General features: G+C 30.8%; 1 protein-coding gene across 1 annotated transcript; it reads right to left on the reverse strand.

Moving 5' to 3' along the window:
- Nucleotides 1-766: 766 nt before the first annotated feature.
- Nucleotides 767-20,274, reverse strand: LOC124356920 (transforming growth factor beta regulator 1). The gene is made up of 7 exons (XM_046808219.1): nt 19,930-20,274; nt 17,377-17,488; nt 14,091-14,195; nt 11,834-11,979; nt 9,544-9,689; nt 6,114-6,319; nt 767-1,620 (listed from the first exon to the last, which is right to left on the reverse strand). Exons 1-7 carry the CDS (start codon nt 20,038-20,040, stop codon nt 1,442-1,444), a joined length of 1,005 nt encoding a protein of 334 aa, XP_046664175.1. The 5' UTR covers nt 20,041-20,274; the 3' UTR covers nt 767-1,441.
- Nucleotides 20,275-22,612: the final 2,338 nt, after the last annotated feature.

Raw genomic sequence — 22,612 nt, forward strand, 5'->3', positions numbered from 1 at the left:
ACTTTGACTAGAAAGCCAGATTGTGAATTGTTGATTTAATTTGTAGTATTGTACGTTTAGCCATGAATCTTGCACAAAAATAAATGTTAAACTGACATTTTTGTCAGTGATTAAATTAATTTACAAACAAAAACATATGTAAATACTCCCATGTTTAAACAACATTAAACTGATATCGTTTTACAAGCTTGGAATTGTTCTAATGAATGCCTTTCTGAAGAATTTAAGTGATTACCCAAAATTTCAAGTTGATTTCAGTACCATATATAAGAATACTAATACTTGATTGTACTGATCGATCAGCAGGGACAAAGGCAATAATGTGATGCATATTATGCAAGCAGTTTTAAAGTATATGGAAACTCTTCTGCCTTTAGAACTAAGTATTAGTGTAAAATTTGTAACTGTAAGATTGTAATGCATTATTGTAATGGATTTTAGTATTGAAAATTATTTAACTCCTTCCTGTCCCAAGAGCTTTCACAGGGAATTTAATCCAAGCTCTTTAGAGAGCTTGATCTCCTTTCTGCTCTAAAGTTATTTGGTTTGTGTTATTGTCATGGGCAGCTTTTTCAAATCTTTATGAAATATTCCATGGGGCAATAATATTGTACCGGTACTTTATCTTCCATGGAATTGCCTATTGCTGAGTCCACTTTAACTGAGCTTGGTACATTCTGAAAGTGTGAAATACACCATACTGGTTCACAATTATGTGGTGCAACACAATGAGGAATGAATTATCAATGGTAGGAACAGATTAAACTTCACATGGCATAATCATTTATATTTTACAACCAAAAACGCAATTTCACAGAACATCAAGTATCACAGATCAAAGATTTTGATGAAGTACAATCTTGTCACAAAATACACAACAATCAGCAAAGCATGTAAATTTACAGCAAGAAAAAAAAGACACAACTTGATGAGGTACAACAATTAAAAATATAAATAAAGAATCCACTGTGGAATTTTTCTAGTGAAGGGAAACTCCTTTTTTGAACTAAGGAGTTAAATACATATTATTTACTGGGCATAAAGCATTAGAATCTATTTAATTGATAAATACTGTTTTAATAAAGCGAACAACAAAAATAAAGGGTTGTTGATAGTAGCATTTGGGCAAGTATGAAATTTAGAGTTACTTTTGGAAATGAAAATGTATATTTTAATTCCATAAGGTCTATGCCAACACCATATGTGCAAATCTTATTTTAAGAGGGATGTAAACTAAGAAATTTTATCTTACGTACTAAATAGTTCACACGCAGGTGAAAAGAAAGAATGTCAGTCATAGGTTAACAATTTCATTAGTATATTTTCAACTGTTGTGACGGTAGAAACTGTGTCCTCTGTTCTCTGTTTAGCAATGTGGCTAATTGATCTTGAATGTTACTATCTAGAGACTCAGCTCTGGTACTATTATGCCTTCTAATAGCTAATTGAGCAACAAACTTTGAAAAGTGGAAACTGTGTCCTCTGGCTCCTGCTTGACAATGTGACTCTTGGAGAATGTGATGCTTCGTAACAGAGCCTCATAGCTTAAGGATGCATCTAGCTCTGGTACTGTTAAACCTTCATTAGCTCGGCTTAAGTCAAATTTGGTCCAAATGTATCCTGGAATACAATATCAATATTTATAAGAAACACATAAAGAAGATGAAAACCTAAACCTAATTCTAATCTTGAAAAAAAAAAGAAAAAAAAAAAAAAAAAAAAAAAAAAAAAAAACGAGCAATATACATTTTTATGATTAATTAATTTAATTTAATAGTTGCATATTACAAGGATTAGACAAATGTAAAATGTTTATTTTCATTAAGTTTATGAATTAAATCAATAAAATATTAAAATTTTATTTGCTCCAACCATTTATGTGGAGCTCAATATAATAAATCTAACTTTATTGAAACATTTAAACAAATTTTAAACGAATACTGTTTTACTTAATAAAACACAATTGTTTACAAACAATAATTACAGTACCACTACAACTATTCATAAAATCAATAATAATATAATCCTTTATAATCAAAACTAGGTCCTCTAGCTCTCGATGAGTCAAACACAGAGGATTAAATTTTAAAATTAAATTGTTTTATTCATCAGGAAATTATACAGTAATAACTGTGGGAAATATTTAAAATATATATTCAGGCAATTTATAATACTGAAATAACTTTCCTAAAAATCCTTTTTAAAACATGTTTTTTAACTTAGTATTTATGAGAGGTGTACAAAATATATTAAGCACTTACTTATAAGATCACATTACACCAATGTATAGTTAAAAATGAGCAACCACACCAAATTTCATTGCTCTATGTCACTAAATAAATAAAATGAGATTATTTTACAAATGCATGTTTTTCAGGAATTGAAAGTTTACTTAGGATTACTAATAAATGTCAAACTAAAAATAGGGCTAACATAAAATAAAAAAGCACTGATGTAACAGTAAAATAAATATAAACAAATAAAGCAGGGAGTTCCTAAAATCAAACCTAGGAGGAGACAAACTATGGTTGTTCACATTGTACGTAATTTTTAGATTGGAAAAAGTAAATAAAACTTAAATTTTAAGAAAATGAATTATAGCAGTGCTTTATTGGTTATTTAAATTATTTGTTCATAAAAAAAACTAGTCAGTATGTCCTCTCACATTATACTTATGAGCAAGGTCTTTACCTTTCAAAGGGTATTTAATATGTAAAATTTATTTAATACTTTAATAGCAATAATACATGATAAATATAATGCAACCAGTTGTATTAGACGAAGTAATGCAAGAGGTATATTCTGGTTTAGTATAGGAATACGGAATTCCAGTTCTATCACCAGTGGAGAATTGTTCAAATTCAGAGTAGAAACGCAGCAAAGTCATATTAAACACACAGGAATTTGCTGAAATATGCTAGTGTCTAAGACAATACCAAGTTGAGGGGTGTCAACTAAGACTCTACCATATTGGGAACAGTTAACTATTGGAACAAAGTCCATTATTTGGAACAGTTGTACCGAAATTTGAACACAGTTTGCTTATGTATTAAATAAAACTGAGTTTGTTCAATCTCTAACCCTTCACATCTCAGAATTAACTACAATTTAACAAAAAATTGTTCTTGAAGATTAAATTTAACTAAGTTTATCAATTCAATGTATTTAGTCTTTTTTATGAATACAATTTAAAATTTGATTGAGAAGATATAATTTTAAAATAAGTTCAATTAATTAATGTCACTTCAGTTCTATTACTCATGAGAATAAATTTTACTTCTACTCCATGAGTGAGGTCTCCTCTTGCTCATGGGACATAGGGAAATGAAAGCGCTCACTAGACTCACAGCAAACTAACTGTTTTTGCCTGTTAGTTATGTCATGCCTGTACTCGACTCTGGCGACGGCTCACCTGCCAACTGAGCAGTTTATTTTATTTTTAGAAAAACGGATGATTGGCAGTACCCAAATTAACCCTTAAAGCGCCAAACAGTTTCAGCTAAACTCTGGATTAACGCTCATTTATTATAAAAAAATTAAAATTAGATTTTCTCAACGCTAATTTTAGTTTCTTTTTTTAGGTAACAAAATAAAACAGAAACTGCAAAAAAATATCTTTTATCATATTTATTGCCCAAAATACACATGATTTACTATTTAGCGTTTCAGCTCCTTTATAAATTTTACCCAATGCTTACTCTTTCTTTTTTTTAATTATGTATATAAATGATGACATTGCGTGTTTATATGTACTAGAATAGAACTAGAAAACAACTATATTACATATTTAAAACAAAGTTATTATAAAAAATTAAATTTACATGCCAAAAATTTGAAAACCAAATATTTTCCAAATTCTTAGTCCTCTAACGGGTGTTATTTTTCTAATTACAAAATGGTTTTCAGATGTTTATAGAAGTAAATAAAAGATTGTAACAGTTATTGGAGTAAAAACAAGCCTAAATAAAAATAATAAAAATAAATGTAGAATTTCGGAACTAGAGCCAAAATACATAGTTATAAATATAAGGAGTAAAAATATTTCTACGAAGAAAAAAGACTTTTATCGCCATTCAAGAAACTGTTTATTTCAAAAATTTATAAATATATAACTTTTATAAAAAGATGATCATATAACACATAAAACTACACAGTAGTTTACCGATCAACGATTCGCACTGCTTCAACAGGATATGAAGAAGAACACAAGAGCTGCCCGGCGAGGCAGTGACGTACGCATAAATGCGCTTGCGGCGTTGAGCAGTACTACCAAACTGCCAGCTGTTCAACAAAAACCGGTTCAGAATCGATCGATAAACAAAAAGATTGTCACGTGATGTGGCACAGCCCCGCTACACTACTGTAACATACACCCCTCACAGTCTAGCAGACAAACTCTGAACTAACAGTGCAAAATAGTAAAAACAAGTATATTGCGCGTCTATGCGCTTACGGCGTTCAGAGCAAAGTCGATCCTCGCGCGCATATGCGCTTACGGCGCTTTAAGGGTTAAGCCTACCAATGATCACTAAAATATCAATTTGTCATACTTTCTGACTTTAATGACTTTATTAAAATCAAATTTAGACTGAAAATGATATTAGAATTTGAAATTTGAGAATATATTTTTAAAGATTCAGAATTGGGCTTGATATTCTGAAAATTCTGGATTTGAAAATCATTAATCTGTACAGATACTTTTGGAAACAACAGTATTTACAACAATATCTAAACCAAAATCTTTTCATCTTACTTATAAAAACAATTTGTAATACATAGTTAACTATATGACTTCACAATTGTATCAAATTGTACAGTAAAAAAATTCATAGACAAGAAATTTGAAATCACTAAAAAACATTACTTTCTTAGGATAATAGACAAGGTAATAATAATTATTTACCGAAAACAAATTCTTTCAAGTACAACAATCTCAAATTTAGATGTTGAAAAATAACCATTATTCTAAACAAAATGTTTCATTTCCCTTAAAAACAGTACACTAAATTAGTTACTATATCATTACTGTTATTAATAGCATTAGTTATTATACTGATAGTGTACATCAACACATCTATTGCAGTAAAATTCATGTGTGGGGAATGAATATTCCATATCTATACACCCAAAGGCCATCCAGATAGCTCAGCAGCGAGTGAACTGTACCGTGTAAAAAAAAACTATGTGTATTTCTTACCTACACTGATTCTGAATAAAAATTTCACTACCAAAATAATAATTATTTTCATAAAAGTTTGTTTGTAACTGTCATGTGGGCAAAATTGAACCAAAAATTTAAAAAGTAATGGCTAACTAACTTTTTATGTCTGACTTTTGATCTTGTGTTTTTGCTAGGTTTATTTTATCCCAACAATAAAAAAGAAACAAACGACAATTTAATTGTTAAAATTCTTGGTATGGAGAATTAAATAAAATCCATGTGCAGCTAACTAAGTTCGACGGTATATAGAATCGCTAACCAAATATTTGTGTGTCTCAACTTCAAGCAAACCTGGTAAGTTCTGGTCTGTCAGATCACATCCAACTCGGTGTGGTGTGGTTCATGCGTCACCACACACTATCGAAACACAAGCTCAACCCAGTCCATCAACTAACTGAATGAAACGATAAACTACGTCGGATAGTGTATGACTGGCTTTAATAAACTAAAAACTACCATTACAAAGATTTAAGACTTTTTTTAAATTATAGAGTTTTATTAATTAATTAATTTCATTACCTTTTGTTTTGCATTTATTATTTTGAGAAAATTAGCAGCAATTTTATTACATTAATTTGCTATCCCTTCAATAATGATATAATTTTATTTTTTATGGTTGGTTTCTATCAACAACATACAGTCTTTAACAAATATATAGCTTCTTAATAAATTACACTCTATTTGAGGTGTTGATGCTTTAAAGTTTACATTGTTTTCATTATATAATTTTGATCACAATTCACAACCCAAAAACTATGAACTATTTATAGTTCAAATATTTATTACAAATACAGCTAAGTTTGGCAGTACATAAAAAACTAACTTTTTGTAACATATATCTTGGTTATCATTACAATAAACACCAGTAGGAGGAACAAAGCATGAGACTAACCATGACACTTGCGCACTCCCGGACAACTCTGTATAAGGTGGTGTACAGTAGGATGAGACAGGCCAAAGAAGTCTGCTCCCTTGCCCTTGGTACTCACAATCTCTACACCAAGGCAACGGTTGATCTTCTGCAGCAGTTGGGTGTGACAGTCATCTAGAGAATAGCTGCCTATCACCTCTAAGTCTGAATCTGCGACAATCTCAAATCTGAAAAATTTGTAATACTAAAAATAAATTAGGAAACGCTCTAATGATCATTAACTTAAGGTGATAATTTAACTTTTGAAAGGGTTATATTTCATAAAGTATTTATGAAAATTTAATTTAACAGTTGACTATCTTCATTGGAATACTGTAATTTATTTAAAAGGTAATAATATAAGCACTGCAACTAGCAAAACCCTGATATCGGGTACTTCAGTCATATTCTAGATGGCAGTGCCTGTAGTTCTTTAACACGTCCAACGTATTTTGTTATTACGTCTTTTAAATAGGCTCAAAAGGTATTGGCATTTATATTAATAGAAAAAGAAATGTCCAATTTACTTATATAATAAACCATCTGATCATTTTCATGTTCCATTACATACTATATCTTTTATAATCTTGCAACTATTTCTTATGTTCTCCAAACTGCTGTTTCACACCTTTGATTTATTCTACCAATCAGACGATATTCTTTCTTATTTACAAGTAGTAATTTCATGTTTTGGTATTGTTGTGAATGTGTTTTGGCAAGCTACTATTACTATTATGACAATGGATCATAACTTTTGAAATCACTATAGTGATATTTGAAATCTTTTATTTCTTAAGTAACATTTATTTTGTTCTCCAATGGTACATGGCGATTGTCATGACAGAAACAAGATAGCGGCCAAAAAAGGAGGAAACACGAGTAGGCCTTTTTTATTATTGGTTCATTCCAGATGAATTTCTTAAAACCATACTGTGGCTCCACATTGATTTATTAAAAATTACTAATCTGTATGATATTTTAAGATTCCTTGTAAGTTAATTAAAAAAACAAGTGCAAATGATCAACCAGAAGAATCATTGCTGAGTTAGTATATCAAAATAGACCTAAATTTGCATTTATGTCAATCCCTATGTGCTGGGATTATCAGAGAAAATAAGTGTAAGTAGTAAAATAAGTAAGACATTAGAACTGCGTTTAAAACACACAATACAAAGTAAAAGTAAAAAAGTTGTGAAATCGAAACCAAAAAATTGCACAAAGGATTCCAAAAACTGTGATTAAAGTATAAAATGTAGTTACAATAGAGAATACATAGACGAAACAAAAAGACCATTAAACATAATAATAAAAAGGACACAAAAAAGAACACAAGAAGGATCTAACAGAAAAGTCAAATATTGCACATCATTGTTCGTCCGAAGATAATTGTATGAATTGGGATGAATCCAACATAATACATTGAATTAGAAGTCAGGTAGGTAGGGTAGTCAGGATGATAGTGTAATAATTCTGATTCACAGTCTACCCTCTGGTACCCAATCAATGTGCACGATCCCTTTGATATTACCTTTTCTAATAGGCCTAGTGATAATGAGGACTTAAGTCTTAAGTTTCTGGGCATTTTTATACAATCCAATCTTAAATGGCAAAGTCATATTGATTATGTAGCTTCTCGAATTTCCCGAGGTATTTTTCTTATAAGATCCCTTAATGGAACAATTTCTGCTAAACACTTGCTTTTTATGTACTATGCCTATATTCATAGTTTCTTAACATATGGAGTAACTTTGTGGGGCCAATCTCAGATTGCGAATAAACTGTTTGTGTTACAAAAAAGAGCAGTCAGGCTTATATGTAATGTCCAGAGTCGTGAGCACTGTAAACCACTGTTTGTAAAATTAGGTGTATTAACATTGCCGTCTATTTATGTATTAAATGTTTTGTTATATGTCAGAGATAATTTATCATTATTTATTAATCAATGTGATGTTCATAGTTATAGTACTCGTAATAGAAATAATGTAGTTGTACCAAAATGTAACTTTGCTAGCACTCAAGCCAGTTTTAGATATCAGGGAATCAAATATTACAATGCTTTGCCCAATCATATCAAGGTATTAAACAGATCAAATTTTAAAAATGTTGTAAAGAAAATGTTAGTAGATTCATGTTTGTACACTGTTGATGAATTTTTAACTGTGATAAGAAGTAAGGATATTTAAAGTAAGCTATAGATTATTTATAATATGACGTTGTTATATACATATTTTGTATTCTGACAATAAACCATTTGAATTTGAATTTGAAATTGAAAGATATTACAAGAAAAATACTATTTAACAAACTGCCACAATCAAAATATATTTCACAAGGTTTATGATTTCCTATTAACTGAAGCTCGTCAATTACATACAATATTTGATGGCTAAATGCAGACCAGATCTGAATAAGTGTGTATATATTGCTTTTTACTCTTTTTATTGTTTGTACTTGTTTATTATGTATTGTATAAAGTTAACTTTTTAAAAATCATATATTGTCGATTCGTGTTGTTTGTTAATTGTTATTTATTTATATTATTTATTACTGATATAATTCAGTATTTAATGTTGCTGTGAATTATTACATAGACGTCTTCTTATGATGTACATATTTATCTACTGTTAACTCAAATTTGTTAATTTTTATACTTGGTTATGATATTTTCCATTATATGTGCAGACAATTTATTTATTAAATATGACTTAACTACTATATTAAATTGATTAATGAACTAGAAGCATTTATGTAATAGCTGCTAAATAGTAATTTATAAATGACGAAGTCTAATGTATCATTGTATGTCTAATGACTAATAAAGTTCTTGATTCTTGATTCTTGATAATCAAAAATCACAATCATCACAGCCTTGAATTTTGGTTTTGTCATTCTTGCTTTTTTTTGCTACAGAGAAGCTGGGAATTTTCAATACATCGATTGACATTAACATAGACTTGTAACATTACAAATGTTTCACTTGCAGATTTTCCAAGTTTGAAGAAACAATTTGATGTTCAGACTGTTCTTTCTGGAGACTCAACATTTTTCTGACATAGAGACAAAAGGTTAATTGCTTATAACTGGTGCTACAGTTGGAATAAGTACGGGGGCCAGACGAATCTCGAAAAGGGGTGAGAGGATTAGTCGTAAGCTGCCGTACGATATTCAGCCTTATTGCTTTTGTTCTGTGCCAATACTAATCCGATTATTTTGTACATGTCAAGCAATAAGCCAAGACACGTTAATCTGTGGTACTATGGATGTGGCACTGACAGAGGGAATAAAGTGTGCAAAAAAGCAAAAATACAAGGTTCATAAATTTTAGTTGTGTTTGATAAGCGTTTTTATTTAGTTAGTTCAATATTTTGCGTGAATTTGAAGCTATGATAAATAGAAAGTGTCAGCCACTAACCTGGGCCTCTGCCCACCATCCATGACAGTGCAGGTGTAGACACACTGTTTCTCAGGCTCCTTGAGACTTCCATATGTGCGAGTGGAGCAGTAGCCGACAGGGAAGATCAGATCATCCGTATGGTACTCTGGTCTGTCTGGCAGCACCTTAACAATAAAACATGTGTAATTCTTTTACTTGCTAATAAATCTGTAACTGATTATTTGGGATCTGTCTAGAAAGTAGACAAAATTTTGTTTGTCACTAGTGCTGCAGCCATTTTGTTGTGTAAGCACTTGTTTAGTTTTTCAAAAAGTTTGTTGAATGAAACTGTTGTAAATAATTTAGAATATCACAAAGATTTCACCATATGAATTCTGAAAACCTTAACCTCTTAACAGCTTTTGCTGAGTTAATGCATCACAAAGTTTTGGCTTAAAAAGCGTTTATACAACTGACAGAACACATTACAAACCAACTAGAGGAAAGCTGCTCAACAACTAGTCTATTTCTTGACTTCATTAAAGCTTTTTACTACCAAACCTATGACTAGCTACTACATACGCTGAGATCCCTAGGCTTAGAATGGAAAAAAAAAAAAAAAAAAAAAAAAAAAAAAAAAAAAAAAACAGAATGGTTTAAAAGCTACATAAGAATAAGAATCATTTATTCCATTGATCTGTTTACAGAAATAGGACAAGTCATTTTAAAATTACATACATTGTTAGAGCTAAAAATTACATTAACACAAAAGTGTTGTAAAAAGTTCACATGAAATTTAAGTAATGTAGCAATAAATAAAAGTAATTATAGTTAGTTATAAACTAAAACCTAACATTAATATGGCAATGCCTCATGAATTCCTCAATGCTGTAAAAAGGATTTTTCACTAGCCAATCATATAACTTTTTTTTAATATTTTAAAGGAAACAAGTCTCGCATCATCAGGCAGCTTATTTATAAAATTTAATTTAAACGAGCTTTTAGTTTTAGCTAGTCTGTGAGGCAATATATCAATCTTATTCCTTCCCCTAGTGTTGTATTGATGGATCTCCTGTCTTGTATGAAAAAGATTCAAATCATAAAAAGAAGAAAGCAACTTGTGGAAATAAACTACACCCAAGGTAATTTTATAAAATAATGACTATGAATTTTATAATTTTATAAAAAAGTAAATAAATTTAACTATTTATTACTACCTCAAAGCTAACATAACATGTCTTCTAAAGTTTATTAGTCACTAAACATTTTTCACTTCTCATACATATTATTAAATTTATACAACTGATTAGCTTTTTTTTGTCTGAAGCTGAAACAATCTTTATAATATTATTATACTAGGTAAGCCATCCAAATATGACGTAACATTTTGATAACTATGTCTAATAAAACTCATTTACCAAATTATAACATTTATAGTATAACTTCATTGATACAAATGTATGTGGATAATATTTATATATATATATATATATATATATATATATATATACTGATCTGGTATTTATTGTACATATATAGGATACACATGGGTTGTTGTAAAAAAATACACTAATTAAATTTTTGGCCCAGCCTATGTGTATCAAATAAATACACATGCAGTAAAACAACTGCTATGAAAATTTAAATATTTTGAGGATTAAAGTATTTAAATCCGAGATCCGAGTCTGTACCCTCGGAGCTTTCTTAGGGTGCAGACAGACACACTCCAACAAGCTTGGACCACTGGTAAAGTCACTGATAATTTTGGAGAGCATAAATAATATATACATGAGGTACATGGAAACATAAGTGTGTATACATGTTATACACATGGGAGAGATTGTTAAACCAAATATAATTATATTTTACAATATAACGTAACAAGAAGTAAATCTTAACAAGGTATAAATACCTTTTTATGACAGTTAAACTAATTGTCCTCATTTTGGTGAGTGCCAATTTTCATAAAAGTTTAATAGGTGGAAGCAATAGCTATAAAGGAATGAAAATTACAATTAGTAAAAATAGGAGTGTTTTTATGACTTCCAATAAAGTATAATGAAAAAATATCTTAGCAGTACACCTTTAATAATAAGACATGACAGTTTGTTTTTAATTATAATTTCAAAGGAGCACAGTTTGCAAAAATAAATTTTGGTTGTTCTGAAATTGCAGATCGAAGATAGTGACTGAAAAATGTTAAAATAAAGTATTTGCTACCCAACAGTGGTTTGCTGCTCGGTATCGATATAGGAGGAAATGTAGAAAACCTAAAGAAAGAACATTCAAACTCTCTCTGTGTTTTAATAATCTAGTGAAAAAAACGAACCTCTCCGAGACTATGTACAGTTAAGTCTCCAAGCTTGATGGGAAACTTCGGTCTGCCAGTTATATCCAATGGAATTGTCTGGAACACTTTCTTTCTCTTGATCGCTGGCGACTTTTTAGTTCCTTTACTTAAACTCTTTAAACTGTCTGTAAAATATACAATTTTATTAGTGGTTAAGTATTTTGTATTCAAGGAAATCCTAAGAAAGTTGTTACTTTATATAGGTTATGTAGTAATAATACTGTGTTTTGCATACTGTTTCTGCTGTATACAATACTTAGTACGAGAGAAAATGTACCGATTTCGATCACATCATTTTTAGCAATTTTGTGTAATACCTATAGAAAATAAAGTATTTATTTATATAATCAATAAGATATCAAGGATAGTTGGACAGTGCGAATCATGAGTTTAGCTCCAACCCACCTTCCTCTTGGTGCAGTGTCTTGAATCTGACGCTGTCACAGACTTAATTCCTGGAACTTAAGCCATGTTCGTCTGAAGAGATAAAAAAAAAGTCGATGACAAAGAAGCTCAAAATGAACTCTTGATATCATTTTGACATCAGGCACTAAGAGGAAGATGATTTATTGGTTAAGCTCTTTACTATTACAGGCCAAGTTAGGACCATTAGGTCCTTCTTTCAAGGTGAATGGAAATAGAGCTAACTCAACATTCACATTGAATCAACTCTTCATTCATAACAAAAAAGGCTTATTGAACAAACATGTGTTTATTAAGTATCTAGGACAAGTTTACTCATTAAAAACCAACCTCAAATTTCAGACTTTGGTTATGTAATGTTCTGGTATCAGGGTCCTCGTAGAAGCTTCCAACTATGGACAATATACTGTAGTATACCAAGGTGACCTGGGTAGTATAGAATATGCTTTTTGTAAATTATGGTGGAAATGGTAAGAGGAGTTTTGCTCCTGGGAAAATTTATAATTTTTTTATATTAATATAATCAAGCATCTAGCGATTGTCTATAATTTAGTTAAAACTTTCAAATAAGGGATTTTTATAGTTACGAAACCCAAGCATCAAATGATTACAAAACAATATGCCCAAATTGAAGGATTTTAAGCAATACAAAATAACAAAACTATTTTGTTTCTGATATGCTGATAACATATTTTAGTTTTTTTTAAGCTTCAAGTTACTAAAAAAGCTAAAAGAAGGTGTCAAAAGATCTAATACATAAACATATACAAACAGTTAAAAAAAACCTCAACAAATAAAACTCGTACACACACCATGACATTTAAGGTCTAGTACACTAACATAAGGCCGGAGGCGGCTACATTTACCCCTCCCCCTCCCAACCATCGCCTTCCTGTTCTCATTGCTTCAGACAAAGTGCCATGATACCCAAAGAAATACAAACATTAATTTTCTGGTGAGTTTTCAGGCCACTCTGACTGGTGCCTAAGTGACATGTTGTTTGTGCTCTTGATTTTTGTGCAGTGATATCGCTGGGCTTCATTTTCTCCAGTATGGACTTCATGCTGTTGGTGTACCAGTCAGGTATCACAGTACTTATTTTTGAGTGCCTGTTGATTGCCATAATTTTTAGGTTTTAAATGGATGTTTATGTATCAGATTTTTTGACACTTGAGGAAGAGGGTAAATTTCAATCCTTAAAACGTAGTTTTGTGCTTTTTGTAATTTATAACGATGACAAATGTTCAAAATTCTATTATACTGTACTATTACAAACCAAACTGACTGATTCTGTCAACTACTCAAGCCAGCCTGGTACCTCACAGCAACTCTGTCACTACTTGAAGGGTTTTGTCAAAAAACAAACATTGGTTTTGTGTTCAGAGTGGTATTTGAACTCTGTCCCAGGACCTTTGGCCTTCTTAGATTACTCTACCTGGACGTCTTAGATCACTAGACCAGAGAGATACAAGCTCTAATCATGTTGACATTGTTACAAAATCTCTTTTTACCACATTCAACCAGTTTTGACAGAGTGTTGTGTTTCTTCTAACAATATTACATTAATAGTCATTAAAAATGTGACAGATAGGAGTTTAAACTCCAGAGAGTAGTTTTATATTTACTTAATTTTCAAGGTGGTGCATGCTATATTGTTGCAGGTAAAGAGTACCTCCTTGAACACTCAACTGTTCAGCCTGGAGAAACTAAGTGAAAAATTTAAACTGTAGAAGAATGTTTGTATTATCCAAAATACAATAGTAATACTTTGATAATGTATTGCCACTTTATTCTGGCCTTTGGTGAAACTTACCTGTTGATTCAGAAGAACGTTTCTTACTGAGAGGTTTTTTCAGAACAAGGCCCGCTATAGGATCTACACTTGGACTGCTACGATTCACTGTATTATGATCACCTTCTACAAAAAAGTGTTATTAATAGTTTCACATATATTACTGTAATGCATTAGTAATTATATAATGCTGAAGTCTAACATAATATTCATGAAAGCGTTTTAATGTTTTAAAACATTTCCATGCTAAATCTAAACTCTTAAGATTTAGACAAAGTAAACAGATTGTTGTTAACTCAGCTAAAAATGAAAAAAAAAGAAGTTTATAACTGCCATTTGTTCCATAAACATGACATCCTACTTAAAGTTCAAAAAAAGCCAAAGGCCATTAGCTGTATCTACTGCACATGTACAACTTTTATAACAAGATAACTGAGTCAAGCAACGTTGGGCGTGGCTGCTCCTAAGATGGGTAACACTTGAGGGAGCCTGTCAGGAGCAGCTTATCCACCTGACTGTTGGTGACAGGTCAAGTGTAAAGAGGAATTTGAAATATTTTTATTTGTTTAAAGGTTTATTTAATGTATTAAAATAATATTTACTGTAATTTTAACAAATAAAGAACAAGTCTCTTGATTGTTTCAAAATGAGCAGGCTACAGCCTATAACCTAATTTTCCAAATTTGAATATTATAAAACCATTATTTATAACCAATGTAACTTACCAGATAAAAACTTCTAAGGACTAAAAGCATATTATGCTGAAAATAAATTTAAATTTTTGGTTACTTCCCTTGAACTCGATAATCAATGTAAGCCAACATATGTCAGATTTACAATAACCTATCCAACCACCAAAAAATGTAAGACAGTCGATGTTATGATGAGCTCAGCTTTGCATAAACACAAACAAGATAAATTTTGAACATTTTCTGTGTAATTAATTCTGTAAATTAATTAAACATATGGTTATATGTCATAAAGCTATGTTTACACAGAACATTTAACAGGTTCTAGAAGTGAATTCAATCCATTATAAAAACAAGATAAATTTTGAACATTTTCTGTGGTTAAATTAACTAAACATATGGTTATATGTCATAAAGCTGTGTTTACACAGAACATTTAACAGGTTCTAGAAGTGAATTCAATCCATTATCTATAAAAAACAAGATAAATTTTGAACATTTTCTGTGGTTAAATTAATTAAACATATGGTTATATGTCATAAAGCTATGTTGACACAGAACATTTAACAGGTTCTAGAAGAATTCAATCCATTATTTATAAAAAATTTATGCTAATTAACCGAGATAAAAACTACCCTCTTTTAAGTTGAACCAAACAGTACATACAGGTATATCCAGCAGGAATCACTTCTGAATGGTTTATACCTTCCAGTTGAACCCACCACTGGGCACAGCAAAAACCGATGTGTCACTTAAATCTGGGCAACATTATGGATGTCCAGGAGCAGCACATCTAACTGCAAGTGTAGAGAGTCAGGGGTTCATGGGCAATTCGATAAGTCTAGTCTACTGTGGGAGATGACTGTTGGAGTTGGTGGGGTTTGTTCCCTAACCTCAGAGGTTCTTGTTAGCCTCAACAAGGGTGTGCCACCCCCTGCCGACTTTGAATGGAGAAGCTGGTTCAGAGCTAGCCTCCCCTTCTTCCGGGGAGACATGACTTTGAGATGTAGTGCCCTAATTCTTCCTCGTGGATCTCGATAGGAGGCAGTCCCTACTCCCTAACCCTACCCATCCTGAATATCCTGTCACTCCAAAGCAGCGCAAAGGTTCTTAGAAAAAAATAAAAAAACATATCTATAACATTTCATTGAAATTGGTTCAGTGGTTTCAGAGATAAGCGTAGACGAACATTGTGACACAAGATTTATATATATATTATAAAGAATAGTGGAATTTTATTTTAGTTGATTTCCAATTATAGTTACCAACTTTAACATCACTGTATTCTGTTCTCTTTTGTTAACAAGTATCAATATTTAGTAAAGTACAAGCATCCACAGCAGATAATTATGTTGGAAAATAAATTTTTGTACTATATTTCAATTATATAATTTCTTCAAATTGATGAAAGAATTATACCACAATCAAGACCATCTGTTTTCCACCAATCAGAAAATTTATTTAGAAACCTACTGTATATTCCAACAAAAAATTTACAAGCTCGTGCCATGACGATTTTAGGACAATAATAGCACGTGTTAAATTTCTAGATGTTGTTAGTCAATCCACAGTAGGCTACATTCCCTTTGTATTTAAAGAAATAGTCATAGCAATCTGTTATTATAACTAGCTTAAACCCCACTAGTAAGTTTTTACCGCAGCTATATTATCTGGACTGAAGAAATGGAAAAATATATTTAAATGATTCCTCATCTCAAGCGGCAACTGATGTACATGGTACACAATCACTGAGTGGAGGCTTTGAACTCAACCAGTCACTGCACATGGCCCAGTGGGCTGAGGAAAACTACATGAGAATATGTTCTAGCTGAAAAGGGGGATTAGTAAGGGTTTTATAAATACATATAAGCCTTGGAAACTAAAATTTCAAACTTCAATGTTAAATGTGTGCAGTCTACTAGAGCCTTAGACCAAATACAAACCCCTGTGGTTCTAAAAACCAGACATCTTATGCAGTCTACTAGAGCCTTAGACCAAATACAAACCCCTGTGGTTCTAAAAACCAGACATCTGTTTCCACAGCATATCTACTAAATGAAATTGTCAGGTTACACTGCCAATTGCACACTATATATTGTAAAGTGGTGACCTTCATTATATGTTAAAAGATATTTCCTTCTAATTGGAATAAATTCATGTCTTTGAAAAATGTTTGTTTTTTTTTATTTTTTATTAGTTACATTACAAAAGTAGTGTAACTCATTCTGTGACAGGTATTTCAGTAATGCTCTGATACAACGGAAGACAGATATGACATGCATAGCCAGCAGCAAACCTAGGGGCCTGGATACAAAGATGTAAAAAATGAGACCAAAATCATTATATTATCATAAAAGTTAGAGAAACGAGAACGATTTATGTCTCTGTGTGTCTATGCCGTGGTTCCCACCGGGAAACTCTGCACTAGTAACTCTGGCGTTATATGTTACACACTCTGACACAACCCGCCCAATATGTTTGGTGCTAAAAGGGTTAATATTCTGAGGCTACCATTCACAAAAGACTATTTGGGACACAGTGATTTTGGATACATACTGCATATAGAACTCTCTGTGTGAAATTATATGTATATATTTATTATATATACAATAACTAACCTGAAGCATTCAGATGCATCTGCAATTTTTTCAACAGATAATTTCTTTCTTCCTTTACTATCAAGATTTTTTCTTGCATTGATGCAACTTGATCACACATAGCAGCATTTTCCTGGAACAAAAAATGTTTAGTTGCTATACCCGTACTTGTTAAGCAAGTGAGAGGAATTAGTATTTAATTTGTGAAAGAAATAAAATAAAGCAGGATAGCTCCTTGAAAACTTTATGATATAACATAACTTTAAATATTGCACACTTCTAGATTTACAATAAGGGCTGGCGTAACTAAAGATGCAAATGACCCCGTGACGCCCATAGAACAATAAAATATTACTCTGCGTGAGAAAATTAGTTCTACTTTTAATGTTCTATAACTTTGTTATTTGACATTTCCACCTATTGACAGCTTATATTGTTTTGTTCGGGAGAACAATAGCAAAATGTTAATAATGCAAACATTTTATTTTGCCACTTTAGCTTTTAAGATCACAATTAGGCCTACCAAAAATAGTTCCTAATATCTGAAGAAAAAATACTTAGCATATTGTACCATATGGAAGTTGACAATGACTAGTAGAGTGGTATTTACTTATTTATTCACAACCTTAGTTATAGTTTATAGTTGATAAATATTAATAAGTCTGGCTACTTAAAAATTGCAACTAAATTTATCTTCCTGTTTGTAAAAGAGATAAGCCTACCTCTTTTGTATCAATGGCTTATTATTAGAATAACTACTTAGAATCTAGAACCCGAGTATAATAACTCATATTTTATATTAAACAGGTAGACTTTAATAAGCGGCCTACACTCTTTATTCGGTTGTTTTCGTCGAATGGTTTAATTGTTTTTATCCGAATGAATAATTCGATATTACAATTTATTTAACAAAACATAATATTCCTATTTATTAGTTACAGTCAATTGTCATGTAAAAAATTAACAACAAGAAATAACTAGGCCTATTTGTTGAGAATATGAAAATGACGGTGAATATGAGGAAATTCTGCGGTACATTTCTAGAAATATACATGGGTTTGGTTCCTGCCTTCACATAAGAGGTTTCTCACTGATAGCCTACCCGCGCAATCTATAAATATTTTAACGTATTACTGATGTGCAGGTCTAGGCCATAATTGGTTTTGTTATTTTGTAACGTTACTGTTAAATTTATGTTGTTATTAAAAATTGTAATGTATTATTCAGGTAGGGTACGATAAACAGACCCGGTTTTTTATATCGAAATTGGCAACCGATATTACTTAATCATAACCATCGATATATATCAATCGATACTAATTAATTATTTTGAACAAATAACTAATTAACTTAAATGATATATATCCAACAACTGCATACACTTTCAAATAATACACGTAAGGTAATATTTCAATTTTACATTTAAGTAGCATTTGATTATTAAGAATGGCAGTCAATTTTAAAAAACTACACTGCTTTGAAAGATGATAGGACATGTTTTACGTGGCTTCAACACGTTGGACTCGTACCGAAAAACCCATTAAGTTATGTGAAATTTGTGGGAAAGAAACAAATGTAACTGTGAGAGGAGCAAAAATGGTCGTCTTATGTTTTTCTAATTTTGGTTATAATAATTTGTTTTAGCCTATCACTGTTAATATTAAATTCACATTTTAATTTAAAACATAATATGTTTGTTATTGGGGAATATAGATACTTTTATATTGATTGATAGCCTGGTCTAAGATTTGAGATGCGAATATTAGGTATCGATGATTACATTCTTCGATATAAAACACCGGGTCCGCTTATCGTACCCTACCCTATTATTCTTGTTTTTAATGTATTACCACTCTTGTTTTGTACGATTAATATATAATAACGAATTTGGATAATATATCGAATATCTCGGGTAGGGTACGATAAGCGGACCCGGTTTTTTATATCGAAGAATATAGTCATCGATAGGCCTACCTAATATTCGCATATCAAATCTTAGACTATCAATCGATATAAAAGTACCTAAGTATAGTCCTCAATAACAATCATGTGTTTTAAATTAAAATATGAATTTAATATTCACAGTGATCAAACAAATAATTATAACCAAAATTAGGAAAACTGAAAACGACCGTATTTACTCGTCTACAGATACAGTTGTTTCTTTCCCACAAATTTTACATAATGGGTTTTTCTGTACGAGTCCAACATGGTGAAGCCACGAAAAACCAACGTCGTATAGTTTTCTAAAATTGACTTCCATTTTTAATAATCAGAATTACTTACGTAAAATTGAAATATTATCCTACATGTATTATTTTAGAGTGTTTACAGCTGTTGATATAGATTATTTAAGTTAATAGTTCAAAATAATTAATCAGTATCGATTGATTATATCGATGGTTATGATTAAGTAATATCGTTTGCCAATTTCGATATAAAAACCGGGTCCGCTTATCGTACCCTACCCATCAATATATAATAACGAATTTGGATAGTACATCGAATATCTCGATAATAAAAATCGAATAATGAGTGTAGGCCGCTTATTAAAGTCTCCCCAATAACACTTACAAACACATAATTCCTGATTTCACGTTTAATATTTTGATACTTTCTTTTGTATTTTTCATGTTCATTAAATTCCTTTTTTATTCGTGTATAGTTTGAACTATTATTAAACATATCTTTCTAGGTTATCACAAATCAATAAATATAAAGAATCACGGTTTATATAATATCAACAATATCTCATTTTAAAACAAATTTAACGTCTTCAGATTTTACACAGATTCACAATCTACACTGGAATAATTATGTACACTTTTGTTTGTTTACGTTTAAAGTTTTTCCTGTTTACATTTCCATCTCACTCTACACTTGTTATTGACAATGTCAACGGTGAACGAAGAACGAACAGAAAACCCTTTTTTTCTTTCTTTGCGAAGAGAAAAAACACTCATTATTTTATTTACACTGTTCTACATTAACACACTTAAAACACTTTGGTGCAGTTGTTCCCGTTAATTGTAGGCAACTCTTTTAGGATATCTTGAAGTTTGTAAGGGAATTTTAACTTTTCAGCCCTAAATTTGGAATACATCTGAAATTGTCATAACACCGTATGGTGGACATTCAAAGATGAGATGTGAAGTCTCGATTTTATTCCTAGAACATTTCAAACAATTCGGTGTAAAATAACATTTCATTCTGCTCAATGTATCATTGGTTGCAGAATGTCATAATTTTAACTTGGCTATTGTTCCGTAATTATGTTATTTCTGGATAGATCTGTACAAGATTGAAGTCAAGGAATCCTTGGAAACATAGTTTGTGTTACTTTATACAATTTTAGCCTTACCACTTGTTTAGTAAGTGCCACTTCCAAAACGGTGGAATATGGAATTTGAAGTGTTGTATATTTTATAATCGCCTCTTTGGCTAATCAGACCACTCTGTCATTATTAGCTATGTCAATGTAACCGGGGACCAATAATGTAGTAATATATAGTTTTTAGAACGGCCTTTACATATATCAACAATTATTAGGGAGGATAGACTTTTAGAATAGTCGTCGTATCAAGAGGTAAAGATATATTCGTTTTGTAAATTATATACGAGTATACTCTGGTTCATGATTTGTGATTTTTATGTTGATTTATATTTACGTACGATTTTCTTTAATAACAATTTGGTTTATATGCTCTATTACAAGATAAAATAAAGAAAAACTCGTATTTATCTCTCAGCGACAGATGTTCACAATCTTTACAAAAACAAGATCAGATTAGATCATTAATATAATAAACATTAAAGTAAATAATAACTTTGCCGATTATCTTTCCATTAAAAAACCATTTTAATGGGTTTTATGAATAAATTTAACCCTTTGCACTCTCCTTGTCTGCATTGCAATCAATGGCGGATTCCCAAGAGCTGTGAATTATTTTATTGCTTGCTGTCCTCTGCACTCTCCTATCCAGCATTGCAGGCGGCCATGGTTTCCTCCACAGCTGGGATCTAGATGCTCCAGTGACGCTATTACAACTATTATTTATTTTTGCCAGTCATTCCACAGCCTGACATTTAAGGGTATTTAAAGTTTAAATACACAAAGGTTACAAAAATTCTATCAATATTGTTTTTTTTGTATTATATTTGTAATGTAATTAATTTTCCTTGTGTATCTTGGTTGTATTATATTTTACCGTGAAATAATTTTTAAACTACCATAAACAAATATGTTAGGTTATAAGGAAAAACAGTGTTTACATTTGTTTAAATGTATATTTTTGTTTAGTAAATTGATATATATGGTTTTAAAACTTAATTACAAATCTATAAATAACAGAAAAAACATATAAAAACACATTTATATTAAAATAAAAGACTTATAGATAACATATAAAATGAACAGATGTGCAGAAATAGTTAAATGGCAGTTTTGACAATAAAATGAACATATAAAAGTAAAAAATTATACTTATAATATATATAATTAAAAGAAAAGGCTTATTATAGATATCACGTAAAATTAAAGGAGTTCAAAAATACTTACAAACTATTTTAGCAACATATTTGCTTATTGTTCTTTATACCTTTTTACTGTATGGTAAATGCGGAAATAATAGTTATCAATACTGTCCCTTGTTACTATTTTATGCTGAGTTATGACAAAATAGGTCTATAAACACAAGTAAATTAAGTAAACTTGACAATATGTATCTAGCAAGAAAGAAACTGTCAAATAAATTGTTAATATTTAAATTTAAAAATATTTTTGGCTATTGAAAACAGCTAAATTTTGTTAATTGGTTAGTTTTATTTCAGTTTAACATGACTTGAAATACGTAGATACACTACAACTAATTACACAAAATTAAATATAATGAGTCATGCGTTGACTGCAATGCTGGATAGGAGAGTGGAAGAGAAAAATAGATTTTGCCTGCAATGCAGGACACGAGAGCTTATGGACAAACCAAACCATTTAAAATCAGAGTTATGGTGCTGGATGCATTGCATGCTACAAGAGTGATTGGACATTCTGCAATGCAGGCCAGGAGAGTGCAAAGGGTTAAGGCATACCATTTTTCTTTTCAGTGGATACCTATTTTTTTACTATTTCATATATGTTCATATATGCAATAATCATTCTATTATGTTTGACCATATTAAATATGTCGATATTGCTGGTGACGAACGAAATAATATTCCTCGAGATAGTAACCATGCTGGATAACAAATCAATAATGGT

The sequence above is a fragment of the Homalodisca vitripennis genome, chromosome 3 (assembly GCF_021130785.1).
Source record: "Homalodisca vitripennis isolate AUS2020 chromosome 3, UT_GWSS_2.1, whole genome shotgun sequence".
NCBI lineage: Eukaryota > Metazoa > Arthropoda > Insecta > Hemiptera > Cicadellidae > Homalodisca > Homalodisca vitripennis.

What these genes read in the sequence shown, in the direction of transcription:
- LOC124356920 (XM_046808219.1), bottom strand. Translation starts at nt 20,040, where the DNA reads ATGTTTAATAATAGTTCAAACTATACACGAATAAAAAAGGAATTTAAT. An exon ending in GATGCATCTGAATGCTTCAG is followed by an intron (nt 14,196 to 17,376) that starts GTTAGTTATTGT and finishes ACTTTTTTGTAG; the next exon opens with AAGGTGATCATAATACAGTG. An exon ending in CTGTACATAGTCTCGGAGAG is followed by an intron (nt 9,690 to 11,833) that starts GTTCGTTTTTTT and finishes TTTATTGTTAAG; the next exon opens with GTGCTGCCAGACAGACCAGA.